The 24,283-nt window shown below is 46.5% G+C and overlaps 2 protein-coding genes across 3 annotated transcripts in view; one reads left to right on the top strand and one right to left on the bottom strand.

Moving 5' to 3' along the window:
- Window positions 1-2,280, bottom strand: part of DOK2 (docking protein 2) — a 195,612-nt gene extending 193,332 nt beyond the window's left edge. For both annotated transcript variants that reach the window (XR_014528658.1, XM_083514301.1), the window contains exon 1: window positions 1,687-2,280. Coding sequence is in view for 1 of the 2 variants with exons in the window: in XM_083514301.1 (XP_083370427.1) it covers window positions 1,687-1,749 (63 nt within the window). In the remaining variant the exon portion in view is untranslated. The remainder of the gene's footprint in view (window positions 1-1,686) is intronic.
- Window positions 2,281-14,460: 12,180 nt separating this feature from the next.
- XPO7 (exportin 7) overlaps window positions 14,461-24,283 on the top strand; it is a 53,506-nt gene continuing 43,683 nt past the window's right edge. The window contains exon 1 of the mRNA XM_083514169.1: window positions 14,461-14,750. Coding sequence (XP_083370295.1) covers window positions 14,733-14,750 — 18 coding nt within the window. The 5' untranslated portion in view covers window positions 14,461-14,732. The remainder of the gene's footprint in view (window positions 14,751-24,283) is intronic.

Here is a 24,283-nt window from a genome sequence, read left to right as displayed (position 1 = left end):
TAAAAAACAACAAAAATTACTATCTAAAATGTACAGTGGTGCCTCACAAGATGAAATCAATCCGTTCCGCGAGTCTCTTCGCCTTGCGGTTTTTTCGTCTTGCGAAGCACAGCTATTAGCGGCTTAGCGGCTATTAGCGGCTTAGCGGCTATTAACGGCTTAGCGGCTTAGCGGCTATTAACGGCTTAGGGGCTTTAAGAAAAAGGAAACAAACTCGCAAAAACTCGCAAGACGTTTCGTCTTGCAAAGCAAGCCCATAGAGAAATTCGTCTTGCGGAACGACTCAAAAAACAGAAAACTCTTTCGTCTTGCGCGTTTTTCGTCTTGCGAGGCATTCGTCTTGCGAGGTACCACTGTACATTTTAGATTGCTAGATTTGGACATGATTGACATGGAAGTGAAAGAGACAATGATTAAATGGGCACAAGACTTCGGCCACACAATGTATTTAGAGCAAAGGGAGAAACTTTGGCAGGAAGATATAAGGTTTACTGCCTGTAGTACAATAAAAGAAAATTTCATCAAAATGTTCTACAGGTGGTATTTAACACCAGTCAAATTAGCAAAAATCTATAAACTGAAATCCAACCTCTGTTGGAAATGCAACAAGGAAGCTGGTACAACAAAGCATATGTGGTGGAGTTGCACCCCGATTAAGTACTTCTGGGGAGAAATACATGAGGAGTTGAAAAAAATGCTTAAAATCCCATTAACGAAAAAACCAGAGGCTTACCTACTGGGCTTCCTTTTAGGAAAAGAAATACCAAAATCGGAAAAAGAATTTTCTTATATGCGACCACCACAGCCAGGATAGTAATAGCGTCTAAATGGAAAGCTAAAGAACTACCTACCAAGGAGGAATGGCTTCTCAAATTAAATGAATATTTAAAATTGGCTAAATGAAGACACAAGATTTACCCACTCTGGAAGAATGGCAGATGAAGATGATGGACTATATGGAATTGGCAGAAATGACTGGCAGAATCCGAGACCAGGGAGAAGAAACGGCGGAAGAAGACTGGAAGAAATTTAAAGACTATTTGCAGAAATACTGTAAAATTAATGAATGTTAAAATGATGTTGGACTGAAAATAAGTGGTTTTGGTATTAAGGCTAATAAGAATATGTAAATATAGATAGTTATATGGATGAAAATATATAGTTATAATAGGTCAAGAATACAGAGTAAAGATAAATGAAAGAGGGTAAGGATTTGCTGAAAGGACTTTGTAAATGGGAATACAAAAAGGGGAGGTGTGAGGAGGTCAAGGAAATAAGCAAATGAACTTAAAGATATTGAAAAATGGATTATTTCTTTTCTAGAATTTTTTTTCCTTTTTTTATTTTTTCAACTATCTTTTTTTGTATTTTGTGTGTGTAATTGTTGGTTTAATTATTTTTAATTTTTAAAATTTATGTTTAGTGTAAAATCTCAATAAATATTTTTTTTAAAAAAAATAAAATTGGCTAAATGAACAGCATCCATACGACAGCAATCAAAACAAAAACTAAAAAAATGAATGGCAATGCTTTGATGATTATATGACAAAATATTGCTCTTAAGAAGACATGCTAATATGCTCAGATTAAGAATGTAAATGCATCAAAACAATAAATTGTTTGGGTATCAAAGACATCTTAGCGAACACCTTGTTCCAACATTCAGCGAGGAGAAGCCAGTCTTACCTTCCCAAAGGTCTGGTGCTGGAGCAGGTAGAGGAAGCCTTTCTTCACCACTGTCTCTTCCATGGTCAAGGAGGAGCAGCGGCAGCAGCAGGTGGGGACACACAACGTCTCCTTGGCCCCACTCCTGGCCTCTCTGTGGGTGCGCCGCGCACTCAGCACTGCTCAACAAGGCTCCGTTTTCCTTCCTCCACCACCCTTTCTCTTTCTCTTTTTCTAAAAAGCGCTTTCACATCAGCTTCCTGTGGTTGCGGTCTCATCGAGAAGGGCAGAAGCTGAAGACACAGATCACTGTGCCATATGTACACAGAGAAAAGTATTTCTCCCTCTCGCTCAGCAATAGAACTCCTGGACACCCAATGAAGCTGAAGGTTGTAAAATTCAAGGCAGATGGAAGGTAGTAGGTCTTCATGCAGTGCATACATGTGGCTTAGGGCTTTCGAATCTATGGGACTGCCTCTCCTGGTATGCCCCGCAGAGGACCTTAAGGTCCATGAATAACCATAGTTTAGAGGTCCCGGGCCCTAAGGAAGTCAGACTATCCTCCACCAGGGCCAGGGCCTTTTCAGTGATGGCTCCAAACTGGTGGAGTGCTGTGTCCCATGAGACTAGGGCCCTTCAGGATTTAATCTCCTTCCGTCAGGCCTGTAAGACAGAGCTATTCTGCCTGGCCTTTAATTTGAATTCAGCCTGATCTTTTATTTTCCTTCCCTTCCCTTCCCTTCCCTTCCCCTCCCCTTTTTATGAAGATCACCCACTCTGAGACCCCACAGCAAATTCTCCCCTGGCATCCTTGCTGGCCCAAGTAGGACCAATTCAGCCAGATAGCCCTGGGGGTTATCTGATTGATTTTTGATTTATATTGTTATTCATGTTATTATACTGTATTTTATGCTGCTTTTATAATTAAGTGTTTTAAAGTGTTTTAAATTTGTTGTTAGCTGCCCTGAGCCTGGTTTTTGAACCGGGAAGGGCAGGGTATAAAATAATAATAATAATAATAATAATAATAATAATAATAATAATAACAACAACAACAACAACAACAACAACAACAACAACAACAACAACAACAACAACAATGATGGAACTCACACCCACATGAGGCAGTGGTGGCTTCCAACTTGAATAGCTATAAAAGGTAAAGGTAAAGGGACCCCTGACCATTAGGTCCAGTCATGACCGACTCTGGGGTTGCGGCGCTCATCTCACTTTATTGGCCAAGGGAGCCGGTGTACAGCTTCCGGGTCATGTGGCCAGCATGACTAAGCCACTTCTGGCGAACGAGAGCAGCGCACGGAAACGCCATTTACCTTCCCTCCGGAGTGGTACCTATTTATCTACTTGCACTTTGACGTGCTTTCGAACTGCTAGGTTGGCAGGAGCAGGGACCGAACAATGGGAGCTCACCCCATCGCAGGGATTTGAACCGCCAACCTTCTGATCAGCAAGTCCTAGGCTCTGTGGTTTAACCCACAGCGCCACCCGAGTCCCTAGCTATAAAAGAGGATGAGGCAAATTCATGGAGGAGAGACCTATGAACTAGCCATGACAACTGTCTACAGCTGGAAGCAACAATGCTTCTGAAGGCCAGTTGCTGGAAACCACAGGAAGGGAGATTGTTCTTGTGTTCGAATCCTTCTTGCTGGTTTCCCACAAGCACCTAGTTGTTCACTGTGAGAACAGGATGCTGGACAAGATAGGCCATTAGCCTGATGCAACTGGCTCTTCTGATGTCCTTACGTTAGCCCTCTAAAAGACAGGGGGCTGGGCTGGAGGGTCCGTGGGATTGCTTCCAACTGTACTCATGGATCCTCCTCCGTCCACAGCGTTAAGGGATTCTGGCCGACTCCACAGCCAACGCAGATCTCCGTACCGGGAGAAATTCACACAGGAGTATTTCAGTTGACACAGAAGAGCCCTGCAGCTGCATCAGATCCAAGATTTCCACAACGGTGAAGCAGGAGCCACAATGGGAAGCCCACCAGCGGGTCCCAAGCACAAGATCCCTCTCTGGCAGTTGCTCCAAAGCGACTGGTATCCAGGGGCAGATTGTCTCAAGCAATTAAGACATAATGTAGACATCATGGTTGGTAGCCACCAACAGCCTTATTTGTTGTTGTTGTTTAGTCGTTTAGTCATGTCCGCCTCTTCATGACGCCATGGACCAGAGCACGCCAGGCAGTGGCGTAGCGTGGGGGGTGCAGGGGGGGCCGGCCGCACCGGGCGCAACATCTGGGGGTTAGGGTTAGGGGGCGCAAATCCACGGGTTAGGGGGCGCAAATTACTTGCCTTGCCCCGGGTGCTGACAACCCACGCTACGCCACTGACGCCAGGCACTCCTGTCTTCCACTGCCTCCCGCAGTTTGGTCAGACTCATGCTGGTAGCTTCGAGAACACTATCCAACCATCTCATCCTCTGTCATCCCCTTCTCCTTGTGCCCTCCATCTTTCCCAACATCAGGATCTTTTCCAGGGAGTCTTCTCTTCTCATGAGGTGGCCAAAGTATTGGAACCTTAGCTTCAGGATCTGTCCTTCCAGTGAGCACTCAGGGCTGATTTCCTTCAGAATGGAGAGGTTTGATCTTCTTGCAGTCCATGGGACGCTCAAGAGTCTCCTCCAGCACCATAATTCAAAAGCATCAATATGGAAGTGAAAGCTGGACCATAAAGAAGGCTGATTGCCGAAGAATTGATGCTTTTGAATTGATGCCTTATTACCCTCCCTGAAATTGTCTAATTCCCTTTTAAAGCCATCACCACATACAGTGGTACCTTGGGTTACAGACGCTTCAGGTTACAGACACTTCAGGTTACAGACTCCGCTAACCCAGAAATAGTACCTCAGGTTAAGAACTTTGCTTCAGGATGAGAACAGAAATTGTGCAGCGGCGGCAGGAGGCCCCATTAGCTAAAGTAGTACCTCAGGTTAAGAACAGTTTCTGGGTAAGAACGGACCTCTAGAACGAATTAAGTTCTTAACCCAAGGTACCACTGTATAATAATAATAATAATAATAATAATAATAATAATAATAATAATAATAATAATAATATACCCCAGCCAGCCACTCTGAACAGCTTTCAAGTTCCAACCTAATATAAAAACACAACTTAGTGAACAGGGGGCCTGTACACTTTAAAAAAACACAAAACACCAATCCGTGCCCCCAACGCAGCATCTAAAAGACACAACACAAATAGGAAAGGGAGTGGGATGGAAAGCAAGCGAAATTAGCCCCCCAGTTAACAAAGATATGGAGTTCTACTCCTGTCCTTGAAGCTTTTAGAACGTAGACAGAGGAGGGAGGGGAGGTGACAAATGTGATCTGCTGGCCTGTACACAGAGCCCTGCTCCCTCTGCTGCGGAGTCAAATAGTTTTATTTGAATTCATGATGCCTGCCTGACTACTACACTCAGTGCTGTCCAATTCCCCAAATATTTTTCTGCAGGCTTCTATATATCCATAGACTGCTGCCTTGCCTTGGTAATGGACTGGATGAGAGCCAACAAACTGAAGCTCAATCCAGATAAGACGGAGGCACTGTTAGCGGGCGGTTCTTTAGACCCGATGGATGGGAGGTTGCCTTGATATGGTTACACTGCCTTTGAAGGAATGGGTGTGCAGCTTGTGAGAACTTCTGGATCCTTTGCTGTCACTTTGAGTTCCCGTGGCAAAAAAGAGTGACCAATAAATTTAATAAATAAGAATAATGCATGCATGCACAAGCTGTAAGGCAAATTGCAGCAGGCATTGCTCCCTGTGTACAGATGACAAGGGGGCTCTGCATAATTTCCTGAGCTTCACAAAGAGAATTTCTAAATATATATATATTTAGATGTAAAATCTTGGCAAACAGCTTCTGATGTTAACTGGGGGAGGCGGGAGGCTTGGAGAATGATATGCGTACAGTCATACCTCGGGTTACAGACGCTTCAGGTTGTGTTTTTTTGGGTTACGGACCGCCAAAACCTGGAAGTACCAGAACGGGAATGGCAGATGAAGCTGATTGACTGTATGGGGCTGGCAGAAATGACTGGCAGAATCCGTGACCAGGGAGAAGAGTCGGCAGAAGAGGACTGGAAAAAATTTAAGGACTATCTACAAAAATACTGTAAAATTAAGGAATGTTGAATGATGTTGGATTGAAATTAAGTGGTTTCTAGCTGTAATGGTATAAAGGAATATGATAAAATGGTTTTCTTTTTATAAGCAAGAATTTAAAGTTATAATAACCTAAGATGTTGGAGAGAAAATAAGGTGTGTGTGTGTGTTTTTTCTTTTAAGCTGCAATGCTTTGAGATAAGGATTTGCTGCATAAATAATTTGAACTGGGTATACAAGAAGGGGAGGTATGAGGAGGTCAGGGAAATATGTTATAAGAAAATAAGTTGTGAAATTTAAGTGTTTTTAATGTTTTTTATGTTTGCTTTTTTCTTTTTGTTTGTAAAAAATTGGAAACTCTAATAAATATTTATTTTTTAAAAAAGGAAGGACCAGAAAGGGTTACTTCCGGGTTCCGGCAGTTGCACATGCGCAGAAGCACCAAATTGCAACCCGCGCGTGCGCAGACACGCCGCTGCAGATTGCGGACAGTGCGAGTTGCGAGCGTGCATCCTGCACGGATCACGTTCGCAACCTGAGGGTCCACTGTACTTGGTTTCCTTCACCAGCTGAATGGAAAACATGTTAAAGGGTAGATTGGCTGTTTGAGCCCTGGGCCTCTGAGATGGCCTGGTGGGAAGCCAGGAGGTCAGAAAGGGATCAACGGAAGCAGCTAGTGGGGACATCTGGAAAGAGTGGTGGGGGGACTCTCTGAGAGAGGGGGTCCCACTCAAAGGTCATAGAATCGTAGAACTGTAGAGTTGGAAGAGACCCAAAAAAATGTCTAGTCCAGCTCCTGCAATGCAGGAATCCAAGAACTACAAACAGTGGCGTAGCGTGGGGGGTGCAGGGGGGGGGCCGGCCGCACCGGGCGCAACATCTGGGGGTTAGGGTTTGGGGGCGCAAATCCACGGGTTAGGGGGCGCAAATCCACGGGTTAGGGGGCGCAAATCCACGGGTTAGGGGGCGCAAATTACTTGCCTTGCCCCGGGTGCTGACAACCCACGCTATGCCACTGACTACAAAGCTTAGGGGTGGCATTGCCATACCAGAACACACACACACACACACACACACCCAGTACTGTTCCCTGGATCCCGCCCCCCACTCTATCTTTATCCTAGAGGTGGCCAGCATGTTGCAGCTGCCCAATGTTGTTGCACTACAACTCCCAGACTGCCTGGTGCGGGTGGGAGTTGTAGTCCAAGGGCACCTAGAGAGCACCAGGCTGGCAAAGGCTTACGGATCTCTTAGAACACACACAAGATGATGGCATTTCTCTGCCCAGAAACAGCCTCTTATTTATACCCGCCAAGTGGATAGGACAGAAAGTGTTACAGGTCTCCCAGGAAGAATATTTAATAGCTGGTTGTTTTCATTCCCTGCTCGCTCATAAAGCAAATGCAGCCCACACTTCGCTGGAAAGGCAAGCCTTTCTCCTCCGCCCTCCTTTGCTCTCGCCCTCCCCTTCCCGCTCTTCCACCTTCACAACCAAGAGAGGTGCCCTGCCAGGAGGGCCCAGAGGGCCAACACACTTCTGTCATGCTCAGGCCTCAAAAGAAGGGTGGGGCATCCCTAAAGAGAGTGGGTGGCGCTGTGGTCTAAACCACTGAGCCTCTTGGGCTTGCCAATCAGAAGGTCAGTAGTTCGAATCCGTGCAATGGGGTGAGCTCCCACTGCTCTGTCCCAGCTTCTGCCAACCTAGCAGTTTGAAAGCATACCAGTGTGAGTGGATAAATAGGTACTGCTGTGGCGGAAAGGTAAATGGTGTTTCCATGTGCTCTGGCACTCATCATGGTGTCCCATCGCACCAGAAGCTGTTCAATCATGCTGGCCACATGACCCAGAAAGCTGTCTGTGGACAAACACCAGCTCCCTCGGTCTGAAGGAGAGATGAGCGCCACACCCCATAGTCGCCTTTGACTGGACTTAACCTTCCAGGGGTCTTTTACTTTTTCTAGAGCATCCCTCCTCTGTCCCATAGCCAATACAGTGGTACCTCAGGTTAAGTGCTTAATTCATTCTGGAGGTCCGTTCTTAACCTGAAACTGTTCTTAACCTGAAGCACCACTTTAGCTAATGGGGCCTCGTGCTGCTGCCGCGCCGCCGGAGCACGATTTCTGTTCTCATCCTGAAGCAAAGTTCTTAACCCGATGTACTATTTCTGGGTTAGCGGAGCCTGTAACCTGAAGCGTATGTAACCTGAAGCGTATGTAACCCGAGGTACGACTGTAAGTGCTTTATAGCTATAGTTTGGAGCAGGGGTCCGCAAGGTTTACCTTGCATGGGCCAGTTCACTCCACCAGAGATCACTCCGTGGGCCAGATCACACACACACGAGTGCGTGTGCCAGTGATTTTCGATGTCTGCATCGGCACAGATGCGATTTTTGGTGTTTGCACAGATTCAGGCGTGATTTCCGGTGCCATGGAAGCAAGTCCCTGCACCTCGCTGTACCGGTTTAGCACAGCGGGCGGGGACTCGCCAAGCAGGTGGCTCGGTTTGGGGCAGCTCATGGGCCGTTTAAACGACCCCCGTGGGCTGCTTGTGGCCCATGGGCCTTAGGTTGCTGACCTCTGGTTGGGAGGGTAGGGATCCCCCCTATTTAATGCAAATTTGTAACATGATAGTCCAGACCAAAATTAGAGGGGGGTGGCCTCTGACACTTATTTTACACTGGGACAAATTTCTGAAATTGTGTGTGGCATGGAGAAAGTGATAGAGAAAAGTTCCCACCCCACCCACTCTCACAGCAATAGAACTTGTGAGTGTTCAATGAAGTTGGAGGATTCAGGACAGATAAAATTAAGTTCAAGAGTAAAGTCTTCTTGTCTGGGCAGCCCAAGACCTTCATACACGCTGCCCAGGCTTGCGGCCCAGGGAGGTCGCTTTGGTGCTGCTAATGCAGCAGTTGGATTTCACTTCTGGAGGCGCACTCCATTGTCTTTTGAGACAGACGGATGTCAGCCAGCACGTAGTGAAACTTACCGTATTTTTTTGCACCATAACACTCACTTTTTTCCTCCTAGAAAGTAAGGGGAAATGTCTGTGCGTGTTATGGAGTGAATGCCTGCGGGTGGCCGGGGGGATCTGCTGCAGTCGTGAGCAGAGGATCCATGACTCCCCTTCCTTCCCTCCTCCGTGGTTACAAAGCATGGGTCCACATGGATCCTCAGGATTTTTGCATTGGGCTACTCCAAACTCACTGTCAGATCACATGTCTGTGGCCACAGCATGAACCACAAAAATCATATATCCACTATATATTTTTTTCTTGTTTTCCTCCTCTAAAAACTACGTGCGTGTTATGGTCTGGTGCGTGTTATAGAGCGAAAAATAACTCGCTCTGCAGGAGGCAGTGATGGGCACCGACCTAGGCAGCTTTAAAAGGGGATTAGACAAATTCATAGGGAGGGCACTCAATGGCTGCTCAGCAGGGTGGCAATGCTCTGCCTCCACAGCTGAAGCCAGCAAAGCTTCCAAATACCAGTTGCTGGAAACAACTAGAGGGGAGAGTGTTTTCGTGCTTGAATACTGCTTGCAGGTTTCCCATGGGGGCAGCTGGTTAGCTACTATGAGAACAAGGTAAAGGTAAAGGGACCCCTGACCATTAGGTCCAGTCGTGGCAGACTCTGGGGTTGCGGCGCTCATCTCGCTTTATTGACCAAGGGAGCCGGCGTACAGCTTGACTAAGCCGCTTCTGGCAAACCAGAGCAGCGCATGGAACGCCGTTTACCTTCCCACCGGAGCAGTACCTATTTATCTACTTGCACTTTGATGTGCTTTCAAACTGCTAGGTAGGCAGGAGCTGGGACCGAGCAACGGGAGCTCACCCCATCGCAGGGATTCAAACAGCCGACCTTCTGATCGGCAAGTCCTAGGCTCTGTGGTTTAACCCACAGTGCCACCCGCATCCCTATGAGAACAAGATGCTGGAATAAATGGGCTGTTGACCTGATCCAGCAGGCTCTTCTCATGTTCTTATACACAAAGTGATCCTGTTGTCAGTTTATAACTACAGATTGTGATACAATTGCTCCTAAATCTTTTTACTGCACTTGGCAGGGGAAAAAATACCATACATGCTAGGGTAGCAATGCCATTATGTTAGTAGGAGGACCCCTGCTGGTGCAAGCGGGAGAGGAAGGGAGGGGTTGTGAGGTGCTGAGCTAACCCTGCTTGACCCCTCATTCCTGCCCCCTCAACTGCCTCCCATTCAATCTCCTCCACCCACAGCCAGTCAAGGCCCACCACCCAAAGGATGTAAGACCTAGCCTGGAAGCTTTGATCCTATATACAGTGGTACCTCGAGTTACAAACACCTCAGGTTACAACAACAACAACAACAACAACAACAACAATAACAATAATAATAATAATAATAATAATAATAATAATAATAATAATTTATTATTTATACCCCGCCCATCAGCATTACATATTAAAAACTTCCCTGAACAGGGCTGCCTTAAGATGTCTTCTGAATGTCAGGTAATTATTTATCTCTTTGACATCTGATGGGAGGGCGTTCCACAGGGCGGGCGCCACTACCGAGAAGGCCCTCTGCCTGGTTCCCTGTAGCCTCACTTCTCGCAGTGAGGGAACCGCCAGAAGGCCCTCGGCGCTGGATCTCAGTGTCCGGGCAGAACGATGGGGGTGGAGACACTCCTTCAGGTATACAGGAATACAGTACAAACGCTTCAGGTTACCAACTCCGCTAACCTGGAGGAGGTAGGTAGCCGTGTTGGTCTGCCGTAGTCAAAACAAAACAAAAGAATTCCTTTCAGTAGCACCTTAGAGACCAACTAAGTTTGTTATTGGTATGAGCTTTCGTGTGCATCCACACTTCTTCAGATACTTCTGTTTCTCAAGAAGTGTGCATGCACATGAAAGCTCATACCAATAACAAACTTAGTTGGTCTCTAAGATGCTACTGGAAGCATTTTTTTAATTTTGTTTTAACCTGGAAGAGTTACCTCGAGTTGAGAACTTTGTCCCAGGATGAGAACAGAAATTGTGCTCCGGCGGCACGGCAGCAGTGGGAGGCCCCATTAGCTAAAGTGGTGCTTCAGGTTAAGAACAGTTTCAGATTAAGAACGGACCTCCGGAACGAATTAAGTACTTAACCCGAAGTACCACTGTACTGTACCTCCTGTCCCCATGGACTTACCCTTGTTTCCAGGCAAGCTTTTTTGACTTGTTCCAGAGCTTTCCCCACAAGAACCCATTCTTTAAAGCCAAAGCAAACATCAATTTGGGGTTTCCACACTGGAATTTGCTTTGATTGAGCTTTAAAGAGTAGAGTTCTGCAGGAAAAGCTCCAGAGAAGGGGGGAAAGGGTGCTTGGACACAGAGGTTTTAAATTGCAGATTGTGCCTGGGAAGAGTGGAGAAAAGGTAAGTGTGGATAAGCCCCATGTCTACAGAGCTTTAGTGAGAAGGAGCAAGAGCCAGTGGGGTGTAGCGGTTAAAGTGTCAGACTATTTTTTAAAAAAAATATATTTATTAACTTTTCAAAGGTTATACAAAAAAGACAAAAAACAAAAATACAAAAATTAAAAACACATATGATTTCATTCACTTATTTTCTTTTAACTTATTTCTCGGACCTCCTCATACCTCCCCTTTTTGTATTCCAATTCAAATTATTCATTCAGCAAATCCTCACCCTTAATTTTCACTTAATTTTACACCTTTCTTTCTCCCCCCCCCATTATCTTAATCATTACAGCTGATAACCACTTAGATTCTATCCAACATCAATCTAACATTCACTAATTTTGTAATATTTCCCAAGATAGTCCTTAAATTTCTTCCAATCTTCTTCCGCCGTCTCTCTTCCCTGGTTTCGGATTCTGCCGGTCATTTCTGCCAGTCCCATGTAGTCTATCACCTTCATCTGCCATTCTTCCAAGGTGGGTAGATCTTGTGTCTTCCAATACTTTGCAATAAGTATTCTTGCTGCCGTTGTTGCGTACATAAAAAATGTTCTGCCTTTCTTTGGCACCAATTGGCCGACCATGCCCAGGAGAAAGGCCTCTGGTTTCTTCAGAAAGGTATATTTAAATACCTTTTTCAGTTCATTATATATCATTTCCCAGAAAGCCTTAATCTTTGGGCACGTCCACCAAAGGTGAAAGAATATACCTTCAGTTTCTTTACATTTCCAACATTTATTATCGGGCAAATGATAAATTTTTGCAAGCTTGACTGGGGTCATGTACCACCTATATATCATTTTCATAATATTCTCCCTTAAGGCATTACATGCCGTAAATTTCATACCGGTGGTCCACAACTGTTCCCAGTCAGCGAACATAAGATTATGTCCAACATCTTGTGCCCATTTAATCATAGCAGATTTTACCGTTTCATCCTGAGTATTCCATTTCAACAGCAAGTTATACATTCTTGACAAATTCTTAGTTTTGGGTTCTAACAGTTCCGTTTCTAATTTTGACTTTTCCTAAAGTGTCAGACTAGGATCTGGGAGAGATCCCGTTTCAAATCCCCATTCAGCCATGAAGCTCCCTGTGTGAACTTGGAAGGACAGCCACTACCTCACAAGGAGAACCACGTATGCAGGGGCAGACTTTTGTAATATGCCCCCCAAAATGGATCTTCTCAATTTTGTACCCCCTCAGTTCAGTGCACCCTGCGCACAGGAACCACCCACACCGCCCTAAATCTGGCGCTGGCGTACTCCACTTTGAACTCCTTAGGGTGCAGTATAAATGCAATAAATAAATAATAAATAAATAAATACGACTTGGGGTAACTGTGGGAAATGCCCTTGGCACAAACAAGAACAAGCCAAGGGTAAGGCGGTAAAATGGGAAGTGGTGCTTCTGAATAGTCATACCTCGGGTTGAATACGCTTTGAGTTGAGCGCGTTCGAGTTGCGCTCCGCGGCGACCTGGAAGTAACAGAGCGCGTTACTTCCGGGTTTCGCCACTTGCACATGCGCAGACGCTCAAAATGACGTCACGTGCATGCGCAGAAGCGGCAAAAAGCAACGTGTGCGTGCGCAGATGTGCCGTCGCTAGTTAAGTTTGCTTCTAGATGCGAACGGGGCTTCGGAACGGATCCCGTTTGTATCTAGAGGTACCACTGCACCGGTTGCTGGCAACCATAGGATGGGAGAATTCTCTTGGGATCAGATCCTGCTTGTGGGTTTCCAATAAGAGGCACCTATCTGATCGGCCCCTTGTGAAAAGAGGAGGCTGGGCTCCTTGATGGATGCCCTTTTTATGTTCGTATTTCGTTTTGTTTTATAAAATTTTATTGATTTTTCACAATTTTTATAAACACAGACAATACACAATACAAACAAATAAACACATAAGCAAACATGTATAATTTCAAATCCTTTTTTTCTTAAACCTTACTTCACTGACTTCCCCGTACCTCCCCTTTCTGCATCCCAGTTTCAACTTTGTTTCAGCAAATCCTGCCCCTTGGTTTAGTCAAATTTTCCCTTATTCTTTTCTTTTACTTAATCTTTGCCGCTGTAATCCCCCTTTTTCTTAAACCTCAACATTTTAGCATTCATTAATTTTACAATATTTCTTAAGATAAATTTTAAATTTCTTCCAATCTTCTTCCGTCGTCTCCTTCCCCTGGTCTCGGATTCTGCCAGTCATTTCAGCCAGTCCCATATAGTCTATCACCTTCATCTGCCATTCTTCCAGAGTGGGTAGATCCTGCGTCTTCCAATACTTTGCGATGAGAATTCTTGCTGCTGTAGTGGCATACATGAAAAAAGTCCTGTCCTTCTTTAACACCAATTGGCCGGCCATACCCAAAAGAAAGGCCTCTGGTTTCTTGGGAAAAGTACATTTAAGTACCTTTTTCATTTCATTATATATCATTTCCCAGAAAGCCTTAATCTTCGGGCACGTCCACCAAAGGTGATAAAAAGTGCCTTCAGTTCCTTTACATTTCCAACACTTATTATCAGGCAAATGGTAAATTTTTGCTAGCTTGACTGGGGTCATGTACCACCTGTAAATCATTTTCATAATGTTCTCTCTTAAGGCATTACATGCCGTAAATTTTATACCAGTGGTCCACAACTATTCCCAGTCAGCAAACATAATGTTATGACCAATGTCTTGTGCCCACTTAATCATAGCTGATTTGACTGTTTCATCTTGTGTATTCCATTTCAGCAACAAGTTATACATTCTTGATAAATTCTTAGTATTGGGTTCTTACAGTTCTGTTTCTAATTGTGATTTCTCCATCTGGAACCCAATTTTCCTTTTATGTTCGTATTTCGAATCTGGCCGGCCCCTGTCAAAAGAGGCTGCCTGGTCTGACCCGCTTATGGACTACAACTCCCATCAGCCCCCGCCAGCGCGGCCGTACGACGCTGAGGATGACGGGAGATGTAGTCCAAAAACACCTGAAGGGCGCCCGGTTGGAGAAGGCTCCCTCTGACGCCTCCTCCCTGTCCCCACACCGCCTGCCCCTCAGAGGCTGGCTGTTTCAGACTAGCTCCCTACCCCGGCCCTCCGTGGAGGAGCCCTGCTCCGCGCCACGACGCGCGGCCCCTTTAAGAAGCCATGTAAACAAAGTCCATTCCACCCCGCGCATTCCCCTGCCCCGTCCCGGCGCGCGCGCGCAACAGTCTCTCTCTCTCTCCCCCCCCTCCGTCCTGCGCGGTGACGTCACTGCGGCGCGACCGGCGGCTCCCTCCTCTACGCCGCCGCAGAGCAGCCGAGCCATTCCGAAAGCCCGCGCGGCGGCCGCAGCGGCGGCGGCGTCCCTGGTTCGTTCTCAGCCCTCGAGGCCCCCGCTTGACGCCGAGTGCGTGAGGAGGGCCGGCGCCAGTGCGCAGGCGCGGCAGCCCTGGCTGGGTCGCCTGCGGTGGGAGGGGGCGAGAAGCGGCGGCGGCGGCGGCAGCGAGAGCGGCGGCGGGAGCGGAACATGAATGGAGCAAAATGGCGGATCATGTGCAGGTGAGGGGATGCGCGAGGGAGAGCGGGGCTCGGCGGACAGGCCGCGCCGCCGGGCCAGAGACCTGAGGGGGCTCTCGGGGCCTAGCCTGGCGGGGGCCACTCGGGGGCCGGGCCTAGCCTACCGGGGGCCGTGAGAGAGAGAGAGCGCGCGCGGGCCGAGCTCGGCGGGCGCCTCCTGGGCCTGCGCCGGAATGGAGGAGGAGGACGGGCGCCCGGGAGAAGTTCGCGGCCGGGCCGGTGGGAGGGTGGCCGCCGGTTCGAGGCGCGTGGCTCCCCGGTCACGGCCGGAGCCCTGGGCCCGTGTAGCTCAGGACCACTGGCTGGCAGGCAGCGGCTCTCCGGGAGGGCTCCCCACCTGGAGATGCCGGCGGGGGCTGGGCTGAGGCTGGGAGCTTCCCTCATGCAAGGCAGGTGCCCCGCCGAGGAGCGCTGTGGCCAGGCGGAGGAGAAGCGGGGTCGGATCCGGCCCGGGAGTACTTCATTGGGGTTTGATGCTGAGGAGTCGGAAAGGGCTCCGGCTCCCTCTGATCCAGCTTTCTGGGTTTGGGAAGGGGGCCAAAAGATAGAGCACAGCAGAGCTAGGAAGCCCAAAACCCAACAACTAGCCTCGGCCCACTTCTTAGTCCCTTGCCCTGCTGCACTGGCTTCCACGGAAGGGATAGCAAACCTTCTGCCCTCTCTCTAGTCCCAAGTAGCGCAGCGTTGTGCCGGAATTTTTATTCCTCTTTTGCAAAGTCTGCTTTGGTCAGTCCAGCCTCCTTGGTGGTCTTTTTGCCAGGACTGTGCTGTGGTTTAGGAAGAATGGAGAACTTGCAGGAGTTGCTCGGAGGGGGATGTGGACCTTGGGCTCCTCCAGGGCAGTGGCTCTGGGCATAACATCCCCCAGCCTGCTCCTTCTGGATTTGGTACCTCCAAGTGCCACAAGGGTGAGCTGTTCATTTGCTCGTAACTTGGCTGTGCAAGTTCTTGGAGATGAAGTGCTTTGGAGTCACTTTGCACATTGCAGAGAAAAATGGCTCCCCGCTCCTCCACCACCCATCATAGGTGGACATGTCTTTTCTGAAAGGCATTTGTGTAACTCCTTATAATTATGCCCCCAGGAACAGCAGCAGACTGAGAGGAGGTATGTGTGTACCATCTCCCCTCAGATTTACAAGTGGCTATGGTTGACACCAAGTGGGAATGCGAGCACCTGTCTGTTGGAATGCATGAAGTGCCCCAAGTGTTTCCCAGATAGATTTCTTTTCTTTTTTCCATTTTCCTTAGTTTTGCCATTAATAAGAATTAGTAGTCGTCTGACTAAATGTGAACTTCGGCTGTATGTAGATCATTCTTTCTAGCAGAATAAAAATATTCCTTCCAGTAGCACCTTAAAGACCACCTAAGTTAGTTGGTCTTTAAGGTGCTACTGGGAGGAATTTTTTTATTTTGACTATGGCAGACCAACACGGCTACCTATCTGTATCTAGCAGAATAGTTAAGCTATAGAACTCACTCCCATAGGAGACGACAGTGGCCACCAACCTGAATGGCTTCAAAAGAAGATAAGACGAAACAGCTATTGATGACCACTGGCTATGAGGTCTATACTGTGCCTTCACAGTTGGCGCAGCAATGCTTCAGAATACGCTACAGGAGGCAAGAGTGCTCCCTGTGTTTGGGTCCTGCTTGCAGGCTTTCCTTTGGGCATCTGATGGTCCACGGTGAGAATAAGACACAATGGACAATTGGCCTGATCCAGCAGGCTCTTTATATGTTCTTATGTTAATCTTTGGATATATTCACTAGTCATTTGTTTTAATACACCATATGCACAAATGTAAAATAAGTTTCTCAAGTTTCATAATGGCAAAACATCCGGTTTTCTGTTAAGTTTGTTCAGGCTGCCTTTATACCAGGGGAGCTTTCTTGTCCATTGAGCCCAGGATTGTCTACTCTAGCTTGCTGCAGCTCTGCAGTCTTCAGTGAATGCCTTTTCCACCACCTGATTCCCTAACTAGAGATTGAACTTCGCTCTACTATCAAAAGTTTCGAGTTACCATCAACGGGGATGATAATTTAAATTCATTCCAATCAATGTATCTATTTATTGCATATATATCTCACCTTTTCTCAAAGGAGCTCAAGGTGACGTACATGTTTCTCCCCTTCCTCATTTAATCCCCACAACAACCCTGTGAGGTAGGTTAGGCTGAGTGGCAGCGACTGATTCAAGGTCACCTACTGAGCTTTGTGTCCGAGTGGAGATTTGAATCCTGGTCTTCTAGGTTCTAGTCCAGCCCTCTAACCTCTACACCACACTGGCACGAGTAGAATCATAGAATTTCAGAATGGGAAGGGAACACAAGAGTAATCTGCTCCAACTCTCTGCAATGCAGGGTTCTTTTGCCTAATGTGGGGCTTGAACCCACAACCCTAAAATTAAGGAGTATCTTGAATGTCCTTCTCTAGTGAAGTCTGGTGTATACCAAATGTGAAAAAGCCCACTGCTTCACTGATAAACTGCAGGTTCTGGTTGGCTTCCAAGCAGCTTGGATTTAACACATCTCAATCAATTCAGAACTTTATTGCTTGGATCATACTGACTATATGTGGTGATCTTGTGAATAAATGAACATGAGTTCTCAGCTTTTAAAACAAAAAAATACTAGCCCTCCTTGCATAAAGACACTGACCTGGCAAGCAGTTATTTACAGGTCTAGTGTATGATTCCCCACACCAATGCTTAGGTGGATATATTTCATTGCAGGATGTATGGGGGTCCAAACGCAGAGAGGCAATCTGGATTTGCTGATAGATCTCTGGATTGTTTGCAGCAAACTGGCAAGGAGTTCTGTCTCCTAGTTTAAGAGTAGCAGCAACAAAATTACCCTCCTCCCAACACACACACACACACACACAACTAACCTAATTTGTGCTTCTAAAAGGGAGAAAGCTTGGGGTAACTAGGAGCCCCTTTTGTGGAAAAAACTGTGAGCTCTGGAATGCAAAGCACATTCCTGGGTTCAGTTTTAAGTGTATGTTTTTTGCACCAGCTGTGATTGATAGATCTTGGGGTTCTAGTAAAAATTGTAAGTAAATCCAGCAAGCAAGAAGCCTGTCCACACCTCTCCTCAGGTCAACCTTCAGTCAGATAATAGGAAGTTCCAGTTCAATAGAGAGAGACCTGTGTTTACCAGGTGTTACCTGTCAGTTTAATATTGAAAAAGAAGTAATTAACAAATAATGTATGTGTACGTGAGAAGGGGAGTTACCCAGCAGGTAAGAGCCTGATGGATCACTCCAATGGTACAGCCAGTTCAGCATCTTGTTCTCACAGTGGCCAACCAGATGCCCATTGTGGGAAACCTGCAAGCACAACCTGAACACGACCATTTTTCACTCCTGCAGTTTCCAGCAACTGGTATTCGGAAGCATTTCTGCCCTCCTGACTAATAGCCATTGATAGCCCTCTCCTCCACGAATGTGTAACCTTTCATCACATTCTGAAACCCAAGAAGGTATCTGTAAATCGGGGGGGGGGGGACACCCCCTCCCTCTCCTTGTTTTGTTTGGGCAACCCTTCAAAATACTGCCACAGGTGCAGAGAGTTGCAGTTTTCTTCCTGCAGATAGGTTAGCCATTTTGTCTTGTTTTTTTAGCCTACAGGCCCTTGTTGCTTTCAGTCCAGTTGTCATCTGAATGTAGCACATGGTAGATGCCTCTGAACTCAACTGCATATCAAGAGCAGTAGCTGCTTGTACCACCTTCTCCCTGACTGTTTCTCTCAGCTGCCCTGCTGTTTGTCCTCCTTTCTGGGATTTAATGGTGAAACTAGTTGGGTGGTTTTAGAAATTGTTCTAAGAGAGAGTTCTTTACTGTCACAGCAGGATGTTGTTGGCTGGTGTGGATTGCATTTGAACAGAACTTTTCTGGAAGCAGGCCTTGTTGGGTATCACATTTGGGCTTTTGAAACAATCCTTCCTAGGTAAGATTGGATAGTTACCTTGGAGGGTTTTTGCCTCACTCTGTAGCACATGACACGTTGTCTAGAGCTGTTCTTCTGCACATGTCTGACAGCCCTGTACTTGCTCTCAGTTTGTGGTGCACTGCTGTCATCTGGATTCGGTAGATAGCCAGATCAGAGTAGAGGTGGTGAATGGCACGAGATTGGACAAGATAGCATGGCTCTTTTAGTTCTGATCTTATGTAAATGTTCTCTCCCCACCCTAATGCACTCCTGGGCAACTTGTAAGTCATCGAGGCAAGCACAGTCCAATACAGTGGTGCCTCGCAAGACGAAAAGAATCCGTTCTGTGATTCTCTTCGTCTAGCGGTTTTTTCGTCTTGCGAAGCAAGCCCATTGACGGATTAGCGCTATTAGCGGCTTATCAGATCAGCTGATAAGCGGTTTAGCGGCTTAGAAAAAGGGGGGGAAAGGGGGGGGAAACCGCAGGAACTCGCAAGACATTGTCGTCTTGCGAAGCAAGCCCATAGGAGATTTGTTTTGCGAAGCACCTCCAAAACGGAAAACTCTTTCGTCTAGCGAGTTTTCCGTCTTGCAAGGCATTCGTCTTGCGGGGCACCACTGTACAGATTATGGCCTGCTGTGGTCTTGATCAGTCCTATGTTTTGCGATCCCTGGGAATTGGCAAAAGGTAGTCTGTTTAGGCCACGGAGGTCCACAAGTTAGAATCATGGAATTTTCGGTTGGAAGGGGTCCTGAGGGTCATCTAGTCCAACCCCCTGCAGTGCAGGAATAATTTGTGTAGTTTTATGCAAGCCTTCCCCAGCCTAGTTTCATCTCTCCATGACTGCAACTCCTTTCAGCCCCAACCAGCTTGGCCATATAAGGCTGAGGGAAGTTGACCGTAAAACATCTGGAGGAGACTGGGTTGGGGATGGCTGGTTTGGGTACAGGAGCAGATCAGTGCTTATTCTCTAGCCCTGTAACGGCTTGAAAAACAAGGCTGCCACTGTTAACTGAGGGAGAAAGTTGGTGTACAGTGGTACCTCCGGTTACAGACTCCGCTAACCCAGAAATATTACCTCTGGTTAAGAACTTTGCTTCAGGGTGAGAATAGAAATCGTGCAGCAGTGGCAGCAGGAGGCCCCATTAGCTAAAGTGGTGCTTCAGGTTAAGAACAGTTTCAGGTTAAGAACGGACCTCCAGAGCGAATTAAGTTCTTAACCCAAGGTACCACTGTATTTTTGCTCGGTGCTCATGACTTTTGCTTTGGACTTGGAAGGGCTGTTATTCTGCATATCCATTGCAGAAGATGCTCAGAGTGGCTTGATGCTGCCGTTATTGGAAAGTATGTTGAAGCCATCATTTGAATGTCCCAGTCCCATTTGAAGGTTTATCCAAACAGCAGGTTCTGCGATAGTCAAAAAAGTACCGCAAAGGTGGGCTTTCCCTAACCCTACTGCTGCCCCACTTGTCTACTTTTGAGTTTTCTTCTCTTCAGTATCGCTGCCTGTTGAAAGTGTATCTGTCTGTGTTGCTGTTATGGGACTGCTTGTGATGTCAGCCCCAACACCACACATCATGATGGCTACCATAAAACAACTGACTTGGTGTATATTTCTTTCATTCAGTCGTTTGAGCTTTGGGAAGAGAATCTACATAACATAAAGTAGCACTTTTTCAGTCCTTTCTGTAGCATTCCCCCTACCCCTACCCCTACCCCCAGAGTATAAAGTGGCAGCAATAATAATAATAATAATAATAATAGTAAAAAAACCAAAAAAACTCAATTCTATTAAAACAAAAAGTGCCAAGATTATCAGTTGTGGCAACCGTAACCGAGCTTTAAGGTGCCATCCGGTGATTAGATTATACATCTGAGTTTCTAACACTGCTTGCTGATAACTGCAGTACTGACATCTGTTATACTCTTCACTACACTGCCTGACATTTTATCAGTACCAATGCCCACTTAACTGTTCAGCATGCTACCAGTACCTGCCGTCTTTTTAAATCAGTCACCTGACCAATATAGTGTTTCCCATTTGGTTCTGACTTCAACTTCTGGAATGGCTTTAGACTCCACCCTGGCCTCAGGTAAAGTTACTAAGGGACTTTTGGGAACCCTTTGGTCCTTGGGAATTGGCCATCGAAAGTTTTCCTGTCAGCACTCCCATCACTAGCGGATGGGCTTTTCCTGATGTTTCACATCTCCCAAGAAGTGCAGTTCTCTCTCCAGTCCACTTCCTGACATCCAGTTGCTGCAAGACACCTGAGGCATTTAAGCATCAGCTTTGACTTCACATATGCCCCTGTTCCACCAGCATTTTACATTTGGGTGCCAAACTCCACCGTTCCATTCACACTCGGTGCATGAGCCCAGTGGGTTGTTGGTTGCCACCAGGCTTCAAAATTAAGCCTGGCGCCAGGCGCATTTCAGACTTAAAGATTCTGCATTTGTGAGCACCTCAAAAAGTCAGCATGCCATTTTCTGTGCCTGGCTGATACTCGAGGATTGCCTAAAAGTATATATCTTGAAGCCTCGAAATACGGTATGTGTTAAGGATAGACAATATGCTGAGGAGTTTAACAATAAAGAGTAGAGTGTTTTGAAAATTGAAGTATGGTACCAATATTTTTATTGTAAACACCAAATTAAACATGTATTAACAATTTCTGTTAAAAATGTGATATTAACAGTGTTTCACTTAAGTGAATTGTGTATTAGTTCATGCTTATCAAAATAATAAACAAAAAGTGTTGCCGACCCCTTCCCCCCAAATGGCGACTAGACATTCTGTTTTGGCGCCCACAACCCAGGTTCCAGGAGCCATTCATAGAATCATAGAGTTGGAAGAGACCACAAGGGCCATTGAGTCCAACCCCCTGCCAAGCAGGAAACACCATCAGAGCTCTCCTGACATATGGTTGTCAAGCCTCTGCTTAAAGACCTCCAAAGAAGGAGACTCCACCACACTCCTTGGCAGCAAATTCCACTGTCGAACAGCTCTTACTGTCAGGAAGTTCTTCCTAATGTTTAGGTGGAATCTTCTTTCTTGTAGTTTGGATCCATTGCTCCGTGTACAGGAACAGAGAGAGCCAGTAATAGTGGATATCGGTATGCTGTCAGTACCAAATAAAAAATTGATGGGAACCTACCAGACATGCAGACATGAGATTGTTTCTTATTAAACATCAAAAAAACATGCACCGTGGGGTGGTTTAGTCCATTGGCTTGGTGCCTTGAGAAGCATGCATCAAATGGGTCAACTTTTCTGAAATTACAATATGTATAGCACGGGTCTGCCCTTGTGGCTCGTTGGAAGTTGAAACTGCTCTACATGTACTATTACGTTGTCGTCTTTATGAGGATATACGTTTGATTTTTATTATACCTGTTTTGCAAAAGTCCAGGAAAGAATTGGAACTCCATAGTTTAAAACTACTGCTAGAGGATAAGAATCCCAAGACTACATTAAATGTAGCCAAATTCTGTGTGTCTGCAATCAATTGCAGGAAGCAAGTGGTGCCCCATAATGACCAAACCCCCAAATGTTAACTACAGGGAGCACGCTAATAATCAATTTTAATTTTTATATTTAAATCCTTGTTATACTCTCATTGTCTTTTGTATTTCTGATATTTTTATGATCTGTGATATTGTGTGTGTTGACGCTGGTCCATGACCGTATTAATAAATTCAATTCAATTCAATATGTATAGGGTCTTCTGAAACCAAAGGTGAGTGAGAGGTGACATGATAGAAGTTCATAAAATGGCTCAGCTCTGCCTCCGCAGTTGGAGAAAACAATGCTCATGAATTCCAGTTGCTGGCTACCATAGGAGTGGAGATTGCTCTGGCGCTCAAATTCTGTGTGAACAGGTCAAGATGCTGGAATAGACGGGCTCCCTGTAGCCTGATCTAGCAGACTCCTGTAGTTTTATTATGAAAGAGAAGGTGGAGTGCTTGCTACATCTTGTTTTGAGATTTACCTTGGGGAAAACTCCAGCTAGTGCTTCTTCAGTGCTCTCCTGCTCGCTGTCTCATGCTTGTATCCTTATCAAGTGTGCACAGGGCTCCTTCACTGCATCGCTGCTATGCTCAATACTACTTTATCTAGGTTCAAAGGCTTGATATTGTCCAGCCATAGTAAGGAATAATCCCCACCCTTGGGTTGGCCAAACACATGCCTTCATTGGCTGGCAGCTGGGAAATGAGCATTTGGCAAGTCTGAACAGGATGGTGTACAGTCTTCTGTAGCTGGAGGGGCAGACACAGAATGGGGCACCAAGGGGGTTGAAATGTTCTGCACTCTTGTCATTTGGAAAGGAAAGCAGCCATCCCTAAGAATCTCCCAAAGCCATCTTAGAGTGTGTTTGAATGAATCAGTCTTTTTAAGTGGCCACAAACTGAGTTTTTCTGTGGCTCTCAACATTGCAGTTTGTTCTGTATGGTTTCATTGGGGTTTTTAATAGTGTGATCTAGCCATCTAGTGTTAAGTAGTTTATTTTAGAACTTTTTTTGTAGATGTACATAAGCCACATTGTGATGGTTATACCTAAAAGACAGTCTAAGAATTCAATAATAATAATAATAATAATAATAATAGAGTTCCATATCCGCTGCCCTCATTCTTCAAATAATGAATGCAGAAAGATGGAGATGGTTTTTGCAACTGAGAGATTTACCGTATTTTTCGTCCCATAGAACGCACCGGCCCATAGGACGCACCTAGTTTTTTTTGGGGGGGGGTGAAATAAAGGGAAAAAAAATTCCCTTTATTTCTTCCCCAAAACCAGGTCAGGGAATCCAAACCAGGTCGGGGAACAGCAGGGTGGCAGCGCTGCGCCTCCCCGCTGTCCCCCAAGCTTGTGGGGCTGCCCGATGTCTGCCCGAAGTGCGGGGTGCTCTGCTTCAGCGCTCCCCATGCTCTGTGCAGCAGGCTGCTATCTGTAGCCTAGGGAGCCCTGCGGGAACTCCCGCAGGTCTCCCCAGGCTGCGGATATCTGCCCGGCGTGCAGGGCGCTTGCTTCAGGGCGCCTGTGCGCCGGGCAGCAGGCTGCTGTCTGCAGCCTAGGGAGCCCTGCGGGAACTCCCGCGGGCTCCCAGGCTTGCAGATAGCTTCCTGAAGCCTGGAGAGCGAGAGGGGTCGGTGCGCACCAACCCCTCTCACTCTCCAAGCTTCAGCGAAAGCCTGTATTTGCCCCATAGGACGCACATAGATTTCCCCTTCATTTTTGTGCGTCCTATAGGGCGAAAATTACGGTATTCGACTTGGGAAATACAGGAAGACTCCAAGAAGCTGGGCTGCGTCAGCACAACCTGCACTTTACCTACACTGCTGTCTAGCCTTCCAAGCTTGAGGTTGCACCTTCCAGAGAGGAAGGTGAAGTAGCAGAGCTATTATTAGTTGCTACTCACTCTATTGTCTGCTGGCTTCCTAGACCAGGATGAGGTTGCATCACTCTGTCCTTTTTGCCTCCAGCTCAGTCCACGCTGGCTGTGGCCGCCACACTCAGGCACCAGTTATTCCATCCCCTCATAAGAGCATACGAAGAGCCCAACCAAATAAGGCCCATGTAGTCC

This window comes from Podarcis liolepis (assembly GCF_965112155.1).
Source record: "Podarcis liolepis genome assembly, chromosome: 7".
NCBI classification, from domain to species: domain Eukaryota; kingdom Metazoa; phylum Chordata; class Lepidosauria; order Squamata; family Lacertidae; genus Podarcis; species Podarcis liolepis.
Note: the sequence above shows the minus strand (reverse complement) of the source record. Positions and strands in the feature narration are given on the sequence as shown.